This window comes from Phocoena sinus, chromosome 4 (genome assembly GCF_008692025.1).
Source record: "Phocoena sinus isolate mPhoSin1 chromosome 4, mPhoSin1.pri, whole genome shotgun sequence".
Classification (NCBI taxonomy): domain Eukaryota; kingdom Metazoa; phylum Chordata; class Mammalia; order Artiodactyla; family Phocoenidae; genus Phocoena; species Phocoena sinus.
In genome coordinates, this window is record NC_045766.1 from 77,707,606 (window position 1) to 77,732,193 (window position 24,588).

The 24,588-nt window shown below is 35.6% G+C and overlaps 1 protein-coding gene across 2 annotated transcripts in view; it reads right to left on the reverse strand.

Moving 5' to 3' along the window:
- The window catches only part of STXBP5L (syntaxin binding protein 5 like), a 405,174-nt gene that overhangs the window by 142,633 nt on the left and 237,953 nt on the right, over nucleotides 1-24,588 (reverse strand). For both annotated transcript variants that reach the window (XM_032630474.1, XM_032630475.1), the window contains exons 14-15: nucleotides 5,379-5,419; nucleotides 1,490-1,707 (exon numbers count right to left, since the gene is read on the reverse strand). In XM_032630474.1, the coding sequence (XP_032486365.1) occupies nucleotides 1,490-1,707; nucleotides 5,379-5,419 (259 nt within the window). The remainder of the gene's footprint in view (nucleotides 1-1,489; nucleotides 1,708-5,378; nucleotides 5,420-24,588) is intronic.

Consider the following 24,588-nt stretch of genomic DNA (forward strand, 5'->3'; position numbering starts at 1 on the left):
AAGGAGAAACTGGTCATGGTTATTCCAATGAAAGAAACTAAATTGGATATGTGTGTGTAAAAACACACACACACACAACACACAAATTGTTATTTGTACAAAGCTTCTTAGCTTTAAAAAACCTTCATTCAATCTTGACTTTGAATTACTTCAGTATAAATTTTCCAAAATAAATTCCATATTTTTGTTTGTTTCATTAGTTTAGCTCTTATATAATTTCATTAGCTTGGTCAGAATTGCTTAATGAAAAACATATGATAATTTATACTGGAATAAAAAGGTGATCCAAACCCTTCTTTTTTAAAGCTGAAAATGTTTTAAAATTACTTTATGACTGCATTCAATGCTCAAATAAAATCAATTTTATAACATAAACATTCACTTTTCAATGTAAAAATAAGCATTTTTGAGATTAAAAACAACTGCTTACAAAAAGTGTAATTATGGAGTAGTGAATACAGCAATATTATCAAAATGATTGTCATAATTATCTTAAAACTTAAAACCTCTGGTGATAATAACAATTACCAATTATTGAGTGCTTAGTAAGACACTCTGCTAATGACTTTATATAATCATCACAAGAACTCTATGAAAGTGGCATTACAATTTCTAGTTTATGATTATTTTCTGTTTTTCTATTTTATTTACACAGGAAGTTATATGAGTGATGAAGTTGAGACTTACCCAGACTGTACTACTGACTAATGGGCCTTGTGACTTGCTCAGAATCACACAGATATTCATTGGTAAAGCCAGAATTAAAAGCTAGGCTCATCTGACTCCAAAGCCTGGGTTTTAACTAATATATACTTTAAGGGCAATGTTTAATTTTAGCCATTGAGGTAAAAACAGTTATACATAGGCCTTTAATAGATAATCTTTATTTTCTGATAAAATGGTAAAATGGACTGGGTAGAGAAGACCCATTATTTATAGGTGCCTTAAGTTAGATTTAATTTATCCCATGAGAGCATCATTATTTTGAATAATTAAATTATTTCATCAGTTTAAAAATTAAGATTATGTAAGGCAGGCCCATAATTATTTCTACCCTACAAATATGTTGCTATTTAAAAAATCATTCAAAGTAATCTTATTGTAGTTGAGAAATAATCATTTATGGCAATTAGTTGGCAAAAAGATAAATTTTTTAAAAATTTAATAAAGACATAGAACAAAGCTTGCATTAATTTGACATTTATATATAAAATAAATCAGTAACTATCTATATAAAACCTATAGGCATAATCTATACTATTTAATAATACTAAATTTTGATAGAGAACTGTTTCTGTCGTTTTAAGCCAAATTTTTTTTAATATGTTATACTAAGTAACAAGAACAATTAAAAATTCTATGAATTGGATTACTGGCCACATACTGTACTCTTGGTGGCTTAAAACCGTACCAAGCACTAGTTAAGATCTATTATAACTGTTTTCTTTTAATAACTCTAAGTGTGAAAGTTAAATTTTAAATGACTTACCACTATTTCTGTTGTAATTTCATGTCTGCTGAATTTATAAATTATGACATATGCAGAGACTCCTGATACACAGAATATTCTGCTCTCTGGACACCAGTGGATCATCTGAATGGCATATGGATCTTCCTCTACAATTTCACATGTTTGTTTTCCTTCTCCTACCTTCTGTTTTTCAAACACTTTTGAAGTTTTTAGCTTGTACAGCATCTGCAGTGTTACTATAAGATATTGAATCATAGTTATCTTCTAATTTGAACTTAATTCTTAGATGTTGTCGAAGCCTTTTAAATATACGTATTAAATCACAAAAGTAAAACCCAACTGAACAAAATAAACTACATTTTAACAAGGAATCATTCAATGTCATGCTCTCATATCAGTACCATTTAGCTGGAGGAAGACTATAGGGAAAAAATAAACATTTATTGAACATATACTATATACCAAAGAACATGTAGGACCTTTGTATGCATTGTCTCATGAGCTCCTCAGAAAAGTCCTGCGAAGTGAGTATTTTTATCCTTGTTTATTGACAAAAATACTTGGGTTCAGAAACTTTTAAATGAAACTACTGAGCCTACTTCTCTCTTAAGGGGGACTCCTCAATACTATTTCACAATTTTTTCCTTTGATTGTTAGATGAGAGGTTGATGCTATTCTTTGAGGGTTTATTCCTCTCAACAAACTTTTAGACACTCCTTCAGATGAGAAACATTTGTAATTTACCAGTACCAGTTAGTAATATTGGGAGTCCAATGATCTGGACTCTTTTAGAAAGAATATTTTCTGAGTGGCTCTGTGTTAGGAAATGGTCAGTTGTAATTGCTAAAAAAGCCTGGGGAATTGTTTTGGGGAATATTTATTTGGGGGAATATTATTTCCATTTTAGAACCTGATGATAACTCCGCTATATAAAAGCTCTGATTCTACAAAGGATCCTTGAGAAACATTCTAAAACTCTAGGAGTTCCTGCCAAAAGTGCATAATCTGAACCTAATCATGAGAAACATTAGTCAAACACAAATTGGAAGAGATTCTACAAAATAACTGGCCTGAACTCCTAAAAATGTCAATTTCAAATACTCAGCAACCATTCCAGACTAAAGAAAACTCAACAGATACGATAACTAAATCCAACAAATAATCCTAGACTTTCTTTTATTATGAGAGATATTATTGGAACAACTGGCTAAAACTGAGTCAGATGTGGAAGTTAGATAATAGTATTGTATTAATATTAAGCTCCTGATTTTGATAACTATAATTTGATTATATAGAAGAATGCCCTTGTTTGTAGGAAGTATACACTGAAGTATTTAGGAGGGCATGTACTGTTAGAGGAGCATGATGTTTGCAACTTACTCTCAAATGATTATAAACAGCTATATATATATGTATATGTGTGTGTGTGTGTGTGTGTGTGTGTGTGTGTGAAAATGGAGGGAAGAGAGGAAGACTAAAGGGTGGGGGAGGACAGGAGGGAGGGGAGGGAGGAGGAAGCGGGGAGGGAAGGGGAGAGAGAGAGGGAGCAAGCCAGTGCTAGATTGAGAGGAGGGCGGGTGAAGGGAACACATGCATACATTGATACTTGGGGAATCTGGCTGAAGGCTATACAACAGTTCATAGTATGTTTTTATGATTTTTCTGTAAGTCTGATGTGACATGGAAATATTAAAGAATATTGCAGACATAATTATTTAACTTTGAGTTAATCAACAGAGATTATCCTTAGTAGGCCTGACAGAATCAGGTGAGCCCTTTAAAAGAGGGATCAGGGCCTTCCCTGAAGTTAGAGAGACACTCCCTTGCTGGCCTTGAAGAAACAAATCACGAGTTTTAAAGCTGCAAGAAAATGAATTCTGCCAACAACCACAAAAGCTTGGAACAGAACTCTGAGCTGCAGGTGAAACTGCAGTCCTAGCCAACACTTCAACTGCAGTCTCTGAGACCCTGAGCAAAGAACTCAGCTAATCTGAACCAGATTCATGACACACGGAAACTGTAAGACAGTATATGGGTTTTGTTTTAAACTGCTAAATTGTGGTAATTTAATACTCAGCAACTGAAGATGAATACAGTTGACCCTTGAACAGTATGGGTTTGAAATGCATGGGTCCACTTATTCTCAGATAATTTTCAATAGTAAATACTACAGTACTACACAATCTGAGGTTGATAGAATCCTCAGATGCTGAACCACAGATACAGAGAAATAGTGTATAGTGAGGGCCAACTATAAATTATGCCCCAACTATAAGTTATGCTCAGATTGTGTACAGGGTTGGCACAATCTGACTGACTCCCATGTTGTTCAAGGTCAACGGCACACATATTAACATAAACTCAACTTTCAAATTCGGTATAACCTCATTTCCTGTACTGGACCTTATCCCACAAAATTGGCAAATTAAGTGATATTTCTCCAATGACATCCATCGATTTGGAGATATGCCCTTATAATTGATTACAGTAAAAATATTAAACATGCTGCAAACGTCTGTAACATATGTTCTGAATGTAATACAGTATTTTATTTAAAATTAACTTCTTAAAATATTATCGTGCATGCTTAAGGGTGGTATGCACTTCAGTCATTAGAGTGTTAAAGTGTCTTCTCACATTTTAGAAACTAAGGAGTGACTCTGAGGTGGTGGAAAACGAGCAAAGATGTTTGCTCGTTGTAATTGTAACTATACAATTAACTGTGTTCGTGGAACAAACTCAGATTTACATGAAAAAGTTCGTAAAAATAAAAAATCTGTTGTCCCTTGGAATTTCCCCCTGAACAATTGATCTTTATTGTGTGAGGTCAGAAAGGGCCCTCAGATTTCATGGCTTTAAATCTTTTAATCATTTCCTCTTGCTGATGCTTTGCTCCACTACTAAAGGAGTCTAGATTGCAGACGAAGATTATCACTAATGTTCAACCTTCTTCCCTCTGCTTTTCTGTTTATCAGTCTTTCTCAGTTCACTTCTATAGCTTCAGGTATCACTTCTATGCTGCTTCTTAATTAGTTACCATTCTTGACTGTTCTCCCTACCTGATAGACAGTTTTACTTGAATTTCCTGGTGTTCCAACAAAATCCAAACTTCCAGAACTCTTCTGTATCCTTATTTCCAAAGAGTTATCTCTATCTTGATGGTTACTCAGAAACTTAGAGACATTGCTCACTTCTTCTCCTCCTAGTCCTATCAAAATCTTAACTATCTCCCAAAACTCACATTAAATGTCACCCCACCAAAATACCCTTCCTGGATCTACCTGGTTCAAATAAATCTCCCATTTCCAATTAAAAATAGAATTTGGGTTGTACTACATTTAGAGTTCTTATCATATTGTTTGCCCTGTAAGTTCTCTGAAGGGTATGTATGGGTATAATCAAGTCTTAAATCTTTGCATGCCCTTCAACACTGAGCAGAGTACCTGTAGTCCTTAAATTATATAATTCTCAAGATTTCAAAAGAAGTTTTACATTTATCAAATTATTTCTTTTGATTCTCACGGACTTGGTAGACAAGTCGCAAAGAAAAGTGAAGACTAGTGGGATAAAAGCACTTTTCTAAGAGTGAGGAGGTGAAGGAAATTCCTTGAAAAGAGTTAGTCTGACAAAGTTTGGTACTTTTTCCAATGTACATTACCTCATAAATATAATAGGTTGCTGATAAAAGAGTGATTTCAGTTGTGTCTGTTTATATCATAAAAGTACAGTAGAGATAATACTTCAAACTGATTCAATAATATAGGAAATACATTTTTGTAACACAGCCATATGTGTATGCTAAATATGTATCAAAAATATTAACTGTCCAAACTAAAAAGTGATCAATGGCTATGAGTAAATATTAACCAAGTGTTTTCTGTAATATAAGGAGAAACTTAAAACTTACTTGCAGAAGCATCCCAAAACTTTATCGATCCATCTGCATGACTAGATAAGAAATAAATTAGCATTAAGTATGGTAAATAAAAATCATAATTGTTCTAAATGTATAAAAACTTGAATTACTATTAAAATTTGGTTTAAAAATACCATTTCAATGAAAACTAATGTATGCTAAACCATTTCTAAGCTTAAAACAATGGTTTATTTTTTAAATACCACACAAGAATCTAAATTTTAGAAAAAGACAATAATTACTTAGATTTATTGTAAGAATATTTTATATGTAATAACAATGAAAACTGATCTGTGAAGAATGAACAGTATAATTTTATATAAAATTGTTTACACTGAATAAAGAGACCTGAGTTAGATTACATTAAAATAATTTTGAAATAAATATCATAGCGAAATTAAAGTTGAGCATAAAAATATAAAAAGCAAATCCTTAAACCTATCTAGAGTTGTATCATTATTTGATAATAGGTATAATGGTAATTTTATAAGAAATCGCCTACAAATAATCGTCATTTCCCCAATGACTAATGATGTTGAGCATCTTTTCATTAGCCATTTGTATATCTTTTTTTGAAAAAAATCTATATAAATTCTTTGCCCACCTTTAAAAAATTGGTATATTTGTCTTTTTGTTTTTGAGCTGTAAGGGTTCTTTATATATCCTGAATACTAAACCCTTATCAGATATATGATTTTTAAAAGTTTCTTCCATTCACTGTTACCTTTTCACCTGATAGTGAAGACCATTTTATCTATTTTTTTCTTTGTTGCTTATGCTTTTTCCCCTTTTTCTTCAGTACATTTATTAAATGCATAACTGCATGAAGCCTGAGCTGTGTATGGGCTGTTCAAGGGTTGAGTGCATAGCTAAAACTAGGAAAACTGCTGCCCCTTTCTCATGTTGGCAGAGCAGCTACTGCTCATAGTTGGGCCAGTTCTATGGCCTGCAAAGGAGTGGGTAAATATCCCACAGCAAGATTCTGATGAACTGGAATGGAGCCAGGAGTGAGGGCACTGAGCCACCCTCCCAAGGAAGTGCTCTTACAGCCTATTCTTCCTGGTGTCCAAGCTCTTTTGCTCTGAAGACAGATGGGGAGCTTACAGGCTCTCTTCTGGCTGGGATGAAGCAGGTGGATAATAGAAAAGAAAGCCAGAGAGACTGGGGAAGGGAGACAGGAGTTGCTTTTTATTGACTTGGTCATGGGTTCCATTGAGGAGCCCCTTTGCGTTTAGGAGCATTTTTCTGCTTCCTTTTTTTTTCCCTGAAAATTCTCCTGCTGCCTGAGCTGCCATGCTAGTAATCCAGCATCCATTTCCTATAATTTCTATGTTTTGCTGTAATATCTAAGAGCCACAGCCACAATCATATTCAGGAAATATTAACCCTGTTTTCTTGAGTTTTATAGTCTTAGCTGTAAATTTACATCTTTGACCACATTTGAGTTAATTTTTGTGTATGCTAGGAGGTAATAAGGGTCCAACTTTATTCTTTAGCATGTGGATATTCAATTCTCCCAACACCATTTGTTGATGAGATTATTGTTTGCCCCATTAAATAGGCTTGACACCATTGTGAAAAACCAATTAGTCATAGATGTATAGTTTTATTTCTGGACTCCCAATTCCATTCCATTAAATTATAAATCTAATCTTATGTCAGTACCACACTGTTTTGATTACTGTAGCTGTGTAGGTAATTTTACAATTGAGAAGTGTAAGTCCTTCAATTTTGGTCTATTTCAAGATGATTTTGGCTATTTTGGGTCACTTGCCATCTCATATGAATTTTAGGATAAACTTTTCATTTCTGCAAAAAGATCATTGGGATTTTGATATGAATTGTAGTGAATCTGTATCACTTTGAGATACTGCCATCTTAATAATATTACCTTATAATTCATAAACATGGAATGATTCCACTTATTTGTGTATTAGTTAATTTTTTTCAGCAAAGTTTTATAGTTTCTAGTGCACAAGCCTTTTATCTCCTTGGTTAAATTTATTTATAAGTATTTTATTTTTTGATGCTATTGTAAATAAAACTGCTTTCTTAATTTTCTTTGCAGATTGTTCATTGTTAGTATATAGAAACACACTAACATATATATAAGATTATGTCATCTGCAAATAGATATAATTTTACTTCTTCCTTTCCATTGTGATGTATTTTAATTAAAACTGCAACAACAGCAACACTCAGAAAACTAGGAGTAGAATAGAACTTCCTTAACCTGGTAAAGGGCATTTTTGCAAATGCCCTTTTATTTTTCTTGCAAATGCCCTTTTATTTTTCCTGCCTCACTCCTCTGGCTAGAATTTCTGGTTCAATATGAAATAGAAGTAGCAAAAGCAGAAATCTTTGTCTTGTTCCTGATCTCAGAGGGAAAGCTTTTAGTCTTTCACCATTGAATATGACGTTACCTGTGGGTTTTGCAAAAATGCCCTTTACCAGGTTAAGGAAGTTCCATTCTGCTCCTAGTTTTCTGCATGTTGCTGTTGCTGCAGTTTTAAATCGTGAAAGTGGTGTTTAATTTTGTCAAATGCTTTTTTATGCATGAGATGACTATGTGTTTTTTCCCCTTTATTCTATTAGTGTGGGTATTACATTGATTTTTATATGTTGAAACACTCTTGTATTCGTAGGATAAATCCCACTTGATCACAGTTTATAATCCTTTTAATATGCTGTAAGATTCAGTTTGCTAATATTTTGTTTAGTATACTTGAATCTATATTTATAATGAATATTGTTGCAGTTTTCTTTTCATTCAGTGTCTTTGTCTAGTTTGGTATTAGAATGATGCCTCAGATAATGAGTTAGGACGTTTTCCCTTCTATTTTTTGGAAAAGTTTGAACAGCATTTGATGTTACCTATTTAAATGACTGATAGAATTCATCACAAAGCCATCTGGTCCTGGTCTTTCCTTTGATGGAAGGTTTCAATTACTGATTTAATCTCTTTACTTGTTATAAAACTGTTCAGATTATCTATTTCTTCTTGAGTCAGTTTTGATAGTTTGTGAATTTCTCAGAATTTATTCATTCATTTAGGTTATTTAATTTGTTGGCATAGAATTGTTTACAGTATTCTCTTATAATCCTTTTTATTTTTGTAAGATTGACAGTATTATACTCATTTTTCATTGTGATTTTAATAATTGTCCCCTTTTTTTTTTTTGAGTCACTCTAACTAAAGTTTTGTCAATTCTGTTGAAATTTTCAAAGAACAAACTTTTGGTTTCATTGAATTCCTTTATTGCTTTTCTATTCTCTGTTTTGTTTATCTCTGCTCAAATTTTTATTATTTCTTATATCTGCTGGTATCAGTTTTTCTTCTAGTTCCTCAAGGTGTAAAGATAGGTTATTGAACTTTCTTCTTCCTTTAATGTAGGTGATTACAGCTATAAATTCCCCTATGAGTACTGTTTTTGCTACATCTGCATGCTATTATTTTTCTTTTTATTTATATCAAAATATTTTCCAATTTCCCTTGTGATTTCTCATTTGGTCTGTTGGTTGTTTAAGAGTGTGTTGCTTGATCTCCATATATTTATGATTGTTCCATTTTGTTTCTTCTGTGTTTCTTGACCATGTTGTACATACCTTTAGCAACTTTATTATTTCCATAAACCAACTTTGGCTTTGTAAATCTTTGCTACTGTACATTTTCTTTCTATTTCATTAATTTTTGTTCTTAACAGTATTATTTTCCTTTTTACTTTTGGGGGAATAATTTTTTATCCTTTTTAACTTCTTAAGATAGATAATTAGATCATTAAATTTTAGTCTTCTTATTAACATGCATGGGTATAAACTTATATTAACTTATATAAACATATAACATGGGTATAAGCTTACCTCTAAACACAGATTTAGATTTATCCACATGTTATATTTTAGTTTCACTATCTTTCTGTTTGTGATATATTAAAATTTTATATTGTGATTTGCTTATTAACCAGTAAGCTAGTTGGGAATAGATTGCTTAATTTTGAAAACTTGTGAATGTTCTTTATATATTTTTGTCATTCGTTCCTAGTTTAATTCTCCTGTGGTCAGAGAACATGTTATATATGATTACAATCCTGGGACATTTATTGGCACTTTTATTATGGTCCTGCATATGGTCAATTTTGGTCTGTGTCTCATGTGCACTTGAAAAGAATGTACATTCTTGAACTGTAGAGTGTAATGTTTTAAATATGTCAGTTAAGTCAGACTTATTAATCATGCTGTTCAAAACTTTTATTGTTATGGATTTTTCCTTTAATTTTAAAATCAGTTGCAGAGAGAGGTTTGTTATATTTTCTTCCACTTATTGCAGAATTGTCTATCTCTTTGTATATTTTGGGGCCCTGAACTCAAAATTCTAATGGATTTATCCTTTTATTATTTTAAAATAGTCCCTTTTACATTTGATAATGCTTCTTGCTTTAAAGTTTACTGTGGTAGGCAGAATTCTAAAATATTCCCCAGGATTCCTGCCTTCTGGATAATCCTGTATATTCTCTGGGACTGTGGATATAATAGAGAATATATCACTCCCATGACAGTTATATTATGTTGACTTTAAGAAAAGGATATTATTTGGGTGAACCTATCACATGAAACCTATAAATATAGATCTAGAGGTCAAAGATGAAAGAACTTTGAAATTTGAAGCATGAGAAGTACTAGATGCATTGTTACTGGCTTGAAGTAAGAAGGGGCCACGTGGCAAGAAATGCAGACAGACTTAGGTAGCTAACATGCTCTCCTCCCATGACACCTAGCAAGGAAATTGGGAGCTCAGTCCCACAACCACAAGGAACTAAATTTTTCTAATAAAAAAAATGAGTTTGGAAGCAGATTTTCCCTCAGAACCTCCAGATGACAACTCAGCCTTGTTGACCCCTTGATTTCAGTCTTATGGTACACTGAGCAAATATCTCAATCATACAGTGCCAGATGTCTGACCTATAGAGCTGTGAGTTAATAAATGAGTTTTCAGCTGTTAAGTTTGTGGTGATTTGTTATGCAGCAATGGAAAACTACTGATATAAGTAGAGATGTACCAAAATTTTAAATTGTTCATGTTACAATTTTTCATGTATTTACTTTCAAATTTTTAGCATACATATACTTAATGTGTCTCATAAGTGATTTAGAATTTTTTTTATTTAGACCGACAGTCTTTGCTTATGACTGCAGAATACAGTCAAATTATATTTAGTGTAATTACTGATACACTGGAATTTAAATCTGCCAACCTCACAATTATATTCTATTTGTCTAACCAATTCTGTCTTCTTTCTCTCTCTTTTCTGTCCTTTTAAGGATTAATCACATTTTAAAATATTACTCTATTTTATTAGTTTTTGAGTATTATATTCTTGCACTATTATTTTAGTGGCTAACACAGATATTACAAAACTGATCCTTAAATTGTTGATCCTTCAGTTGTTAATTTTACACCTACCCAGACAAAGCAAGAATGTTAAATATTTTATCTCTATTTTCCTTTCTCCCACCTTTTGTGCTAGCATTATGATATATTTTCATTCTACATCACAATAGTATTAAAAATTATTGACATTTTAATACTTATACCAAAACATAATATTATTGCTATTTATTTAGATTTATTCTTGCATTTACCTTTTTCTGTTATTATTTAATTTCTGCATTTCTATTATTCTATCTGGTATTGTTTTCCTTCTATTTAAAGCATTCACTTTAACTCTCTCAACATTCGTTTGAAAAAAAATTTGCCTTTATAGTTGAAGAATATTTTTGCTAAGTATGAAATTCTATATTAGCATTTTTCCCAGTAGTATAGAGATTTTATACCAATACCTTCTCTTTTCACCATTTCTGTTAAAATATCAACTCTCAATCTTATTACTGTTTGTTTTATTGTAAAGTGTCCACCTTGGCCGCTTTTGAGAATTTTTTCATTACCCTTTGTTTTCATCAGTTTTACTACAATCTGTGTAGATGGTTTTCCTTTTATTTACTCTGCTTTTAGTTTTTAGCACATTTTGAATTTGTTTTCTCAATGGAAAAAATCTGAGCCATTCATTCAATAATTTATTCTGCTTTATTCTCTCTCTCTTTTGTTTGTGTCTCCAGTTATATATATGTTCAAACTTCTTCACCAAGTATCATATATCTCTTATGGTTTTCTTTTTTCTCTGTGATTCCATCTAGATATTTTCTACTCACTATCTTCCAGATTACGGATCCTTTTTTCAGCTGTCACTACATGCTGTTAAGCCAATTTATTTAGTTCTTATTTTCAGTTATGGTAAGTTTTAGTTACATATTGATTTTTTTTATTGTGGTAAAAAACACATAACATAAAGTTTACTATGTTAACCATTTTTAAGTGTATAATACAATAGTATTAACGATATGCACATTGTTGTGCAGCAAATCTCTAGAATCTCTTCATCTAGAAAAATTGAACTCCACATCCATTGAACAACTCCCTTTTCCCCTCTCTCCTGAGCAACCGCCATCCTTTCTGTCTTCTGTCTTTATGAATTTGTCTATTCTAAGTACCTGATATAAGTGGAATCATGCAGTATTTGTCTTTTTGAGACTGGCTTATTTCACTTAGCATAATTTCCTTCTGGTTCATCCATGTAATACAGAAAGATTTCCTTCTTTTCTAAGGCTAAACTAAATAGTATTCCATTGTATACAACGCATTTAAGAAACCCATTCATTTTTTGATGGACATTTATGTTGCTTCCACCTCTTGGATACTGTGAATAAATGCTGCAATAAACATGGATGTGCAATAAACATGGAACACCTTTGACACCCTGTTTTCAATTCTTTTGAATACGTGCTTAGAAATGGGATTGCTGGATTATATGGTAATTCTAATTTTAATTTTTTGAGGAAACTCCATATCATTTTCCATAGCAGCTACCTCAGTTTACATTTCAACCAACAGTGAACAAAGGTTTCAATTTCTCCACATCTTCACCAACACTTATTTTCCTGTTGGTGCTGCATAGTGCTATCTTAACAGTTGTAAAGTGATATCTCATTGTGGATTTGACTTGCATTTCCCTGATGAGTAGTGATGTTGAACATTTTATCATACGCTTATAAGCCAATTGTGTATCTCTGGAGAAATACCTAATTCGAGTCCTTTGCCCATTTTAATTGAATTGTATGTTTTTGTTGTTGAGTTACAGGAGTTCTTTATATAGTTTGGATATTAACCCCTTATCAGATATATGGTTTGAAAATAACTTCTGACTCTGTAGGATGTCTTTTCACTCTGTTGATTGTTCCCTTTTTTCCACAGGTTTTAAGTTGACGTAGTCCCATTTGTCTATTTTTGCTTTTGTTGCCTGTGTTTTTGGTGTCACAACTAAGAAATAATTGCCAAATCCAGTGTCATGAAATATTTCCCATTTTCTTTTGGGTGTTCTTTAGTTTCAGGTCTTAGATTTAGGGGGTTTTGTTTTCAGTTGATTTTGTGTATGGTATATGGTAAAGGTCCAATTTCATTCTTTCACATGTGCAAATAATGTTTTACCAGCATCATTTGCTGAACAGGTTATCCTATCCCCTTTGTATAGCCTTGGTATCTTTATCAAAGATTTGACCATATAGGTGATGGTTTATTTATAAGTTCTTTATTCTGTTTCAGTGGTCAATATCTCTGTCTTTATGTGAGTACCATACTGTTTTGATTACTTTGTAATATTTTTGATTAGCTTTGTATCATGTTTTGAAATCAGGAAGTGTAAGGACTCCAGCTTTATGTTGAATCAAGTTGTGTGAGTGGGTATCCTTCCTTTGTTTCGGATCTTAGAGGGAGAACTTGTAGTTATTCACCATTGAGTATGATGTTAGCTATGTGCTTTTCACACGTGACCTTTATTATGTTGTGGTAATTTCCTTCTATTACTAGATTGTTGAATGTTTTTATCACTAAAGAGTGTTGAATTTTGTCAAATGCTTTTTCTGCTTCATCTGAGATGTTCATGTGGTTTTTGTCCTTCATTTTGTTGGTGTGGTATATCACACTGATTGCTTTTCATGTTGAACCATCCTTGCATCCTGAGGATATATCCCACTTGTTTATGATCATTTTAATGTGTAGCTGAATTTGTTTTGCTCGTATTTTTGCAATAATAGTCACTGGGGATATTGCTCTGTAGTTTTCTTTTCTGGTAGTATCTTTGTCTGATTTTGACATCATGTAATGCTGGTCTCATACAATGAGTTTGGAAGTGTTCCCTCTTCAATTTTTTGAGGAGTTTAAAAAGAACTACTGTTAATTCTTTAAATGTTAGGTAGAATTCTCCAGTTAAGCCCTCTAGTTCTGGGCTTTTCTTTGTTGGGAGATTTTTTTATTACTGATTCAATGTTCTTACTGATTATAGGTCTGTCAGATTTTTTAATTTCTTCATTATTCAGTCTTGGTCGGTTGTATGTTTCCAGAAATTTATCCATTTCTTTTAAGTTATCCATTTTGTTGGCATATAATTCTTCAGAGTAGTCTCTTATGAAACTTTTTTATTTCTGTGGCATCAGCTGTAATGTCTCCTTTTTCATTTCTGACATTTGTTGAGTCTTTTCTTTTTATCTTAGTCTAGCTAAGAGTTTGTCAATTTTGTTGATCTTTAAAAATCTGTTTTTAATATTTTCTATTGTTTTTCTACCCTCTCTTTTGTTATTTCTGTTCTAATCTTTGTTATTTCCTTCCTTCTGCTAAATTTGGGTTTAGTTTTTTCTAATCCCTTGAGGTGTACAGTTAAATTGTTGATTTTAGATCTTTTTTTAATGTTGGCATTTACTACTATAAACTTCTTAGAGGTTTACTTGTAAACCTCTTAGTTGTGCTTTTGTTGCATCCCATCAGTTTGATATGTTGTCTTCTTTATCATTTTTCTCAAGACATTTTCCAACTTCCTTGTGATTTCTTTAACCCATTGGTTGTTCAAGAGGGTATTGCCTAATTTCCACATATTTTGTGGATTTTCCAGTCTTCCTTTTGCTATTCATTTCTAATTTCATTTCATTGTGGTTATTAAAAAATACTTGTTATGATTTCAATCTTCTTAAAAATTTTAAGACTTGTTTTATGGCCTAACATGTGATCTATCCTGGAGAATGTTTCACGTGTACTTGAGGAGAATGTATATTCTGCTGTTGTTGGGTAGAGTGTGCTGTACATGGCTATGAGGTCCAATTGTTTTATACTGTTTTTCAAGTCTTCTGTTCCTTATTGAACTTCTGTCTGGGTGCTCTATTCATTATTGAAAGTGGGGTACTGAAAACTACTATTTTTGCACTATTTCCTATTTCTCCCTTCAATTCTGTCAGTGTTTGCTTTATATATTTGGGCGATATGTTGTTAGGTGAATATACATTTATAATTTTTATTTCTTTCTGGTGAATTGACTATTTTATCATCATATATTATCCTCCTTTGTCTTTTTGACAGTTTTTGGCGTAAAGTCTATTTTGTCTGATAAAAGTATGCTCACCCTGATGTCTTTTTTTGTTAGCATTTGCATGCAGTATCTTTACCCATCCTTTCATTTCAGGCTATGTACACCCTTATATCTAAAGTGAGTCTCCTGTAGACAGCATACAGTTGGGTCTTCTTTCTTTTTCCATTCTTCCACTCTGTGTCTTTTGATTTGGGAGTTTAATTCATTTATCTTTAAAGAAATGATAGTATAGGACTTACCACTGCCATTTAAAAGTTGTTTTATGCTTATATTGTATTTATTTTGCCCCTTGTTTCCTTTCTTGCTGCCCTCCTTTTGTTTCATTGATTTTTTATAGTGACATGTTTTGATTTGTTTCTCACTTTCTTTTGTTCATATTCTATAGGTATTTTCTTTGCAGTTACCTTGTGTATTATGTAAAACATCTTATAGTTATACTGATCTATTTTAAAGTGACAATTTAACTTCAATTGCATACAAAAACCCTACTCCTTAAGTGGGCTACACTGACCTGCCCATTCCAATACCATGTAGAGCAGACACTGATGTTTTCCCAAAGGCAAAGGGACTAAAGACTGGAAGCAACTCTCACCGATGTACCCAGCAGCCCTTGGGCTTAAACCTGGTCTAAACTTAGAATCACCTGGAGTTAAAACAACATGGATGCTCCCACTCAGATCAATAGACAGACTCTGTGGGGAGGGCACATGTGATGTAATTTCTAAATATTCATCATGTAATACTAGTGGGAAACTGCATGGGAACAACATAGCAAACATTTCTTCTGATTCTTTAAAGTGCATACAAATTTGGAGGGAATCAGGGCCCCACTGTAAGTTATGATTCTCCTGTGGGGCTCATGAAATGGCACCTTTAACAAGTTTTCTTATTGGTGCAGATATTATTCCCTCAGACCCGTATTCAGTAGCACTGAGCTAGAGATATCACGCATAGCACACCTGAGACCACTGAGTAGTTTTTCCAGGGCCTGTTTCCTAGTGGCTGAGCTCCTCCTGGAATAGGTGCGGCCTTGTTGTTGCCTAGGGTAGATGCTGCTGGGTTAGTGGAAATCACATGGTATATTTAAGGTTTAGCGTTGTATGAGGGGTCGCCCTTAGAAATCTACCCCAAAATACCCTTAGTCCTCAGGGCCTTTAGCCCCATCTCCTCTCAGGGCCCACTTGATCCACAGGAACTCCCGGGGGCAAGGCATGACCACCTGTCCTCATGTGAGCTGAGCCTCCATACCCCATAAGATCCAGAGCATGAAGTCTGTTTGAAAATAAACCAAAGGTTTCAGTGGAGGGTGGATTAATATTTTGTGTTATGAATGGACAGAAGCCTTTGAAAACGATGCCATGAATGCATATTTGAGGATTAACAACAGAAGATGTGAACTACATTAAGTAATACAGCATGTTATAATTGAAACAAACACTACTCCTTTCTCTCTCCCCTCACTTTAATGTTAATGATGCTGTAAATTATCAATACATCTCTTTATATTTTGTAACCATTAACACACCTTTATAGTTATAGTTTCTTTTTGTTTTGATTTTTTTACATCTCAATTGGAGTATAATTGCTTTACAATGGTGTGCTACTTTCTGCTTTATAACAAAGTGATCAGTTATACATATACATATGTTCCCATATCTCTTCCCTATTCCGTCTCCCTCCCTCCCACCCTCCCTAGCCCACCCCTCTAGTGGTCACAAAGCACCGAACTGATCTCCCTATGCTACACGGCTGCTTCCCACTGGCTATCTGTTTTACGTTTGGGAGTGCATATATGTCCATGCCACTCTCTCGCTTTGTCACAGCTTACCCTTCCCCCTCCCCATATCCTTAAGTCCATTCTCTAGTAGGTCTGTGTCTTTATTCCTGTCTTACCCCTAGGTTCTTCATGACATTTTTTCCCTTTAAATTCCATATATATGTGTTAGCATACGGTATTTGTCTTTCTCTTTCTGACTTACTTCACTCTGTATGACAGACTCTAGGTCTATCCACCTCATTACAAATAGCTCAGTTTCGTTTCCTTTTATGGCTGAGTAATATTTCATTGTATATATGTGCCACATCTTCTTTATCCATTCATCCGATGATGGACACTTAGGTTGTTTCCATCTCCTGGCTATTGTAAATAGAGCTACAATGAACATTTTGGTACATGACTCTTCTTGAATTATGGTTTTCTCAAGGTATATGCCCAGGAGTGGGATTGCTGGGTCATAGGGTAGTTCTATTTTTTAGTTTTTAAAGGAACCTCCATACTATTCTCCATAGTGGCTGTACCAATTCACATTCCCAGCAGCACTGCAAGAGTGTTCCCTTTTATCCACACCCTCTCCAGCATTTATTGTTTCTAGATTTTTTGATGATGGCCATTCTGACTGGTATGAGATGATATCTCATTGTAGTTTTGATTTGCATTTCTCTAATGATTAATGATGTTGAGCATTCTTTCATGTGCTTGTTGGCAGTCTGTATATCTTCTTTGGAGAAATGTCTATTTAGGTCTTTGGCCCATTTCTGGATTGGGTTGTTCGTTCTTTTGTTATTGAGCTGCATGAGCTGCTTGTAAATTTTGGAGATTAAACCTTTGTCAGTTGCTTCATTTGCAAATATTTTCTCCCATTCTGAGGGTTGTCTATTGGTCTTGTTTATGGTTTCGTTTGCTGTGCAAAAGCTTTGAAGTTTCATTAGGTCTCATTTGTTTATTTTTGTTTTTATTTCCATTTCTCTGGGAGGTGGGTCAAAAAGACTCTTGCTGTGATTTATGTCATAGAGTGTTCTGCCTATGTTTTCTTCTAAGAGTTTGATAGTTTCTGGCCTAACATTTAGGTCGTTAATCCATTTTGAGCTTATTTTTGTGTATGCTGTTAGGAAGTGACCTAATCTCATACCTCTACATGTACCTGTCCACTTTTCCCAGCACCACTTATTGTAGAGACTATACTTTCTCCACTGTACATTCCTACCTCCTTTATTAAAGATAAGGTGACCATATGTGTGTGGTTTTATCTCAGGGCTTTCTATCCTGTTCCATTGATCTTTCTGTTTTTGTGCCAGTACCAAACTGTCTTGATTACTGTAGCTTTGTAGTATAGTCTGAAGTCACGGAGCCTGATTCCTCCAGCTGCGTTTTTCATTCTCACGATTGCTTTGGCTATTCGGGGTCTTTTGTGTTTCCATACAAATTGTGAAATTTTTTGTTCTAGTTCTGTGAAAAATGCCAGTGGTTGTTTGATAGGGATTGCACTGAATCTGTAGATTGCTTTGGGTAGTAGAGTCATTTTCACAATGTTGATTCTTCCAATCCAAGGACATAGTATCTCTCTCTCCATCTATCTGTATCATCTTTAATTTCTTTCATCAGTGTCTTATAATTTTCTACATACAGGTCTTTCGTCTCCTTAGGTGGGTTTATTCCTAGATATTTTATTCTTTTTGTTGCAATGGTAAATGGGAGTGTTTTCTTCATTTCACTTTCAGATTTTTCATCATTTGTGTATAGGAATGCCAGAGATTTCTGTGCATTAATTTTGTATCCTGCTACTTTACCAAATTCATTGATTAGCTCTAGTAGCTTTCTAGTAGCATGTTTAGCAGTCTCTATGTATAGAATCATGTCATCTGCAGTGACAGCTTTACTTCTTTTCTGATTTGGATTCCTTTTATTTCCTTTTCTTCTCTGACTGCTGTGGCTAAAACTTCCAAAACTACGTTGAATAAGAGGGTTGAGAGTGGACACCCTTGTCTTGTTCCTGATCTTAGTGGAAATGCGTTCAGTATTTCACCATTGAAGACGATGTTGGCTGTGGGTTAGTCATATATGGCTTTATTATGTTGAGGAAAAATCCCTCTATGCCTACTTTCTGCAGGGTTTTAATCATAAATAGGTGTTTATTTTTGTCAAAAGCTTTCTCTGCATCTATTGAGATGATCATGTTTTTTCTCCTTCAATTTGTGAATATGGTGCATCACGTTGATTGATTTGCATATACTGAAGAATCCTTGCATTCCTGGAATAAACCCCACTTGATCATGGTGTATGATCCTTTTAATGTGCTTTTGGATTCTGTTTGCTAGTATTTTGTTGAGGATTTTTGCATCTATGTTCATCAGTGATATTGGCCTGTAGTTTTCTTTCTTTGTGACACCCTTGTCTGGTTTTGGTATCAGAGTGGTGGTGGCCTCGTAGAATGAGTTTGGGAGTGTTCCTCCCTCTGCTACATTTTGGAGGAGTTTGAGAAGGATAGGTGTTAGCTCTTCTTTAAATGTTTGATAGAATTCACCTGTGAAGACATCTGGTCCTGGGCTTTTGTTTGTTGGAAGATTTTTAATCACAGTTTCAATTTCCGTGCTTGTGATTGGCCTGTTCATATTTTCTGTTTTTTCCTGATTCAGTCTTGGCAGGTTGTGCATTTCTAAGAATGTGTCCATTTCTTCCAGGTTGTCCATTTTACTGGCAAAGAGTTGCTTGTTGTAATCTCTCATGATCCTTTGTATTTCTGCAGTGTCAGTTGTTCCTTCTCCTTTTTCATTTCTATTTCTATTGATTTGAGTCTTCTCCCCTTTTTTCTTGATGAGTCTGGCTAATGGTTTATCAATTTTGTTTATCTTCTCAAAGAACCAGCTTTTAGTTTTATTGATCTTTGCTATCGTTTCCTTCATTTCTTTTTCATTTATTTCTGATCTGATCTTTATGATTTCCTTCCTTCTGCTAATTTTGGGTTTTGTTCTTCTTTCTCTAATTGCTTTAGGTGCAAGGTTAGGTTGTTTATTTGAGATGTTTACTGTTTCTTAAGGTAGGATTGTATAGCTATAAACTACCCTCTTAGAACTGCTTTTGCTGCATCCCATAGGTTTTGAGTCGTCGTGTCTCCATTGTCATTTGGTTCTAGGTATTTTTTGATTTCCTCTTTGATTTCATCAGTGATCACCTCGTTATTATGTAGTGTATTGTCTAGCCTCCATGTGTTTGTATATTTTACAGATCTTTTCCTGTAATTGATATCTAGTCTCATAGCATTGTGGTCGGAAAAGATACTTGATACAATTTCAATTTTTTTAAATTTACCAAGCTTCATTTGTGATGCAAGATATGATCTATCCTGGAGAATGTTCCATGAGCACTTGAGAAAAATGTGTATTCTGTCGTTTTTGGACCAAATGTCCTATAAATATCCATTAAGTCCATCTTGTTTAATGTATCATTTAAAGCTTGTGTTTCCTTATTTATTTTCATTCTAGGTGATCTGTCCATTGGTGAAAGTGGGTTGTTAAAATCCCCTACTATGAATGTGTTACTGTCGATTACTCCTATTATGGCTGTTAGTATTTGCCTTATGTATTGAGGTGCTCCTATATTGGGTGCATAAATATTTACAATTGTTATATCTTCTTCTGGATTGATCATTATGTAGCATCCTTCTTTGTCTCTTCTAATAGTCTTTATTTTAAACTCTATTTTGTCTGATATGAGAATTGCTACTCCAGCTTTCTTTTGGTTTCCATTTGCATGGAATATAGTTTTCCATCCCCTCACTTAAAGTCTGTTAGTGTCTCTAGGTCTGAAGTGGGTCTCTTGTAGACAGCATATAAATGGGTCTTGTTTTTGTATCCATTCAGCCCGCCTGTGTCTTTTTTTGTGTGTGTGTGGTAGCGGAGCACAGGCTCCAGATGCGCAGGCTCAGCGGCCATGGCTCACGAGCTCAGCCGCTCTGCGCCACGTGGGATTTTCCCGGACCAGGCAATGAACCCGTGTCCCCTGCATCAGCAGGGGGACTCTCAACTACTGCGATACCAGGGAAGCCCCAGTCTGTGTCTTTTGGTGGGAGCATTTAATCCATTTACACTTAAGGTAATTATCGATATGTATGTTCCTATTCCCATTTTAACTGTTTTGGGTTTATTGTTGTAGGTCTTTTCCTCCTCTTGTGTTTCTTGCCTAGTGAAGGTCCTTTAGCATTTGTTGTAAAGCTGGTTTGGTGGAGCTGAACTCTCTCGGCTTTTGCTTGTCTGTAAACGTTTTAATTTCTCCATCAAATCTGAATAAGATCCTTGCTGGGTAGAGTAATCTTGGTTGTAGGTTTTTCTCCTTCATCACTTTAAATATGTCCTGCCAGTCCCTTCTGGCTTGCAGAGTTTCTGCTGAAAGATCAGCTGTTAACCTTATGAGGATTCCCTTGTGTGTTATTTGTTGTTTTTCCCTTGCTGCTTTTAATATGTTTTCTTTGTATTTAATTTTTGACAGTTTGATTAATATGTGTCTTGGCGTGTTTCTCCTTGCATTTATCCTGTATGGGACTCTCTGTGCTTCCTGGCCTTGATTAACTACTTCCTTTCCCATATTAGGGAAGTTTTCAACTATGATCTCTTCAAATATTTTCTCAGTCCCTTTCTTTTTCTCTTCTTCTTTGGGAACCCCTATAATTCAAATGTTGGTGCGTTTAATGTCCCAGAGGTCTCTGAGACTGTCCTCAGTTCTTTTCATTCTTTATTTTTATTCTGCTGTGCAGTAGTTATTTCCACTATTTTATCTTCCAGGTCACTTATCCGTTCTTCTGCCTCAGGTATTCTGCTATTGATCCCATCTAGAGTATTTTTAATTTCATTTATTGTGTTGTTCATCATTGCTTGTTTCATCTTTATGTTCTTCTAGGTCCTCGTTAAATGTTTCTTGCATTTTCTCTATTCTATATCCAAGATTTTGGGTCATCTTTACTATCATTATTCTGAATTCTTTTTCAGGTAGACTGCCTATTTCCTCTTCATTTGTTAGGTCTGGTGGGTTTTTAGTCTGCTCCTTCATCTGCTGTGTGTTTGTCTGTCTTCTCATTTTGCTTATCTTACTGTATTTTGGGTCTCCTTTTTGCAGGCTGCAGGTTTGTAGTTCCCGTTGTTTTTGGTGTCTTTCCCCAGTGGCTAAAGTTGTTTCAGTGGGTTGTGTAGGCTTCCTGGTGGAGGGAACTAGTGCCTGTGTTCTGGTGGATGAGGCTGGATCTTGTCTTTCTGGTGGGCAAGTCCACGTCTGGTGGTGTGTTTTGGGGTGTCTGTGGACTTATTATGATTTTAGGCAGCTTCTCTGCTAATGGGTGGGGCTGTGTTTCTGTCTTGCTAGTTTTTTGGCATAGGGTGTCCAGCACTGTAGCTTGCTGGTCATTGAGTGAAGCTGGGTGCTGGTGTTGAGATGGAGATCTCTGGGAGATTTTCGCCATTTGATACTATGTGGAGCTAGGAGGTCTCTTGTGGACCAGTGTCCTGAAGTTGGCTCTCCCAACTCTCAAAGGCACAGCACTGACTACTGGCTGCAGCACCAAGAGCCTTTCATCCACACGGCTCAGAATAAAAGCACGAAAAAGTAGAAAGAAAGAAAGAAAGAAAGAAAGAAAGAAAGAAAGAAAGAAAGAAAGAAAGAAAGAAAGAAAGAAAGAAAGAAAGAAAGAAAGAGAAAGGAGGGAGGGAGGGAGGGAGGGAAGGAAGGAAGGAGGGAAGGAAGGAAGGAAGGAGGGAAGGAAGGAAGGAGGGAAGGAAGGAAGAAAGAAAAGGAAGAAAGAGGAAAGAGGATGAAAAAAGGTAAGATAAAATAAACTAAAGTTATTAAAATAAAAATTAAGAAAAACAATTCTTTTTAAGAAAAATAAACAAGAACAACAAAAAAAGGAAAGAACCGTAGGATAAATGGTGACAGCAAAGCTATACAGACAAAATCTCACACAGAAACATACACACTCACAAAAAGAGGAAAAGGGGAAAAAATAGTCAATCTTGCTCTCAAAGTCCACCTCCTCAATTTGGGATGATTCGTTGTCTATTCATGTATTCCACAGATGCAGGGTACATTAAGGTGATTGTGGAGCTTTAATCCGCTGCATCTGAGGCTGCTGGGAGAGATTTCCCTTTATCTTCTTTGTTTGCACAGCTCCCGGGGCTCAGCTTTGGATTTGGCCCTGCCTCTGCGTGTAGGTCGCCGGAGGGCGTCTGTTCTTCGCTCAGACAGGACGGGCTTAAAGGAGCAGCTGCTTCGGGGACTCTGGCTCACTCAGGCCGGTGCGAGGGAGGGGTGAGGATGCGGGGCGAGCCTGCAGTGGCAGAGGCCGGTGGGACGTTGCACCAGCCTGAGGCGCGCTGTGCGTTCTCACGGGGAAATTGTCCCTGGATCCCGGGATCCTGGCAGTGGCGGGCTGCACAGCCTCCCTGGAAGGGAGGTGTGGATAGTGACCTGTGCTCGCACACAGGCTTCTTGGTGGTGGCACCAGCAGCCTTAGCGTCTCATGCCCGTCTCTGGGGTCCGCGCTGTTAGCTGCGGCTTGCGCCCGTCTCTGGAGCTCCTTTAAGCAGCGCTCTTTATCCCCTCTCCTCGCGCACGAGGAAAGAAAAAGTCTCTTGCCTCTTCGGCAGATCCAGACATTTCCCCGGACTCCCTCCCGGCTAACCGTGGTGCACTAACCCCTTCAGGCTCTGTTCACTCTGCCAACCCCAGTCCTCTCCCTGCGCTCCGACTGAAGCCCAAGCCTCAGCTCCCAGCCCCGCCCGCCCCTGCAGGTGAGCAGACAAGCCTCTCGGGCTGAAGTGAGTGCTGGTCGGCACTGATCCTCTGTGCGGGAATCTCTCCGCTTTGCCCTTCGCACCTCTGTTGCTGTGCTCTCCTCTGCAGCTCCGAAGCTTTCCCTCCTATAGTTATAGTTTTTAAAAATGCTTTTATCTTTTAAATTCTACACCTGAATTTAAAGTGATTCATGCACCACCACTACAGTGTTATAGGATACTGTTTTTGTCTGTGTATTTACTTTTACCAGAGAGCTTTATATTTTCATATGCTTTCATTTTGTCTAGTGTTCATCCATTTCAACTCAAAGGACTCCCTTTATCAATTCTTGTGAGGCAGGTATAGTGGTAATAAATGGTTTGTTTTGTTTGTTTTTTGTTTTTTTGCGGTACACGGCCTGTCACTGTCATGGCCTCTCCCATTGCGGAGCACAGGCTCCGGACACGCAGCCTCAGCGGCCATGGCTCACGGGCCCAGCCGTTCTGTGGCATGTGAGATATTCCCGGACCGGGGCACGAACCCGTGTCCCCTGCATTGGTAGGCGGACTCTCAACCACTGCGCCACCAGGGTAGCCCTGGTTTCAATTTTTGTTTATCTTGGAAGGTCTTTATTTCTCCTTCATTTTTGAAGTACAGTTTTCCAGATATAGTGTCCCATGTCTGGCTTTTCTTTTTTCTTTATGCACTTTAAATATATCATCCTTCTCCCTTCTAGCCTGTAATATTTCTGAGAAATACAATGATAATCTCATGACATTTTTCATACAGATAATGAGTAGCTTTTCTGTTGCTGCTTTTAAGATTGTTTCTTTGTCTTTGACAATTCGATTATAATGTGTCTCAGTGTGGACCTCTTTGGGTTCATCCTCATTAGAATATTCTGATACATATCCAATGAATATGGAAGTCCATTTACCTCCTCAGATTTGAGAAGTTTTTAGCCAAGATTTCTTCAAATTGGTTCTCTGTCCCATTCTCTCTCTAGTCTTCTGGGACTTCCATAATGCTATACTGGTATGTTTGATGGTTTCCCATAAGTCCTTTAGGCATTCGCCACTTTTCTTCATTCTTTTTCCTTTTGTTCCTCTGACTCAGTGATTTCTTATTACCTATCTTCAAGAAGTTTGCTGGTTCTTTCTTCTGATTAAATCTGCTGTTAATCCTTTCTAGTAAAATC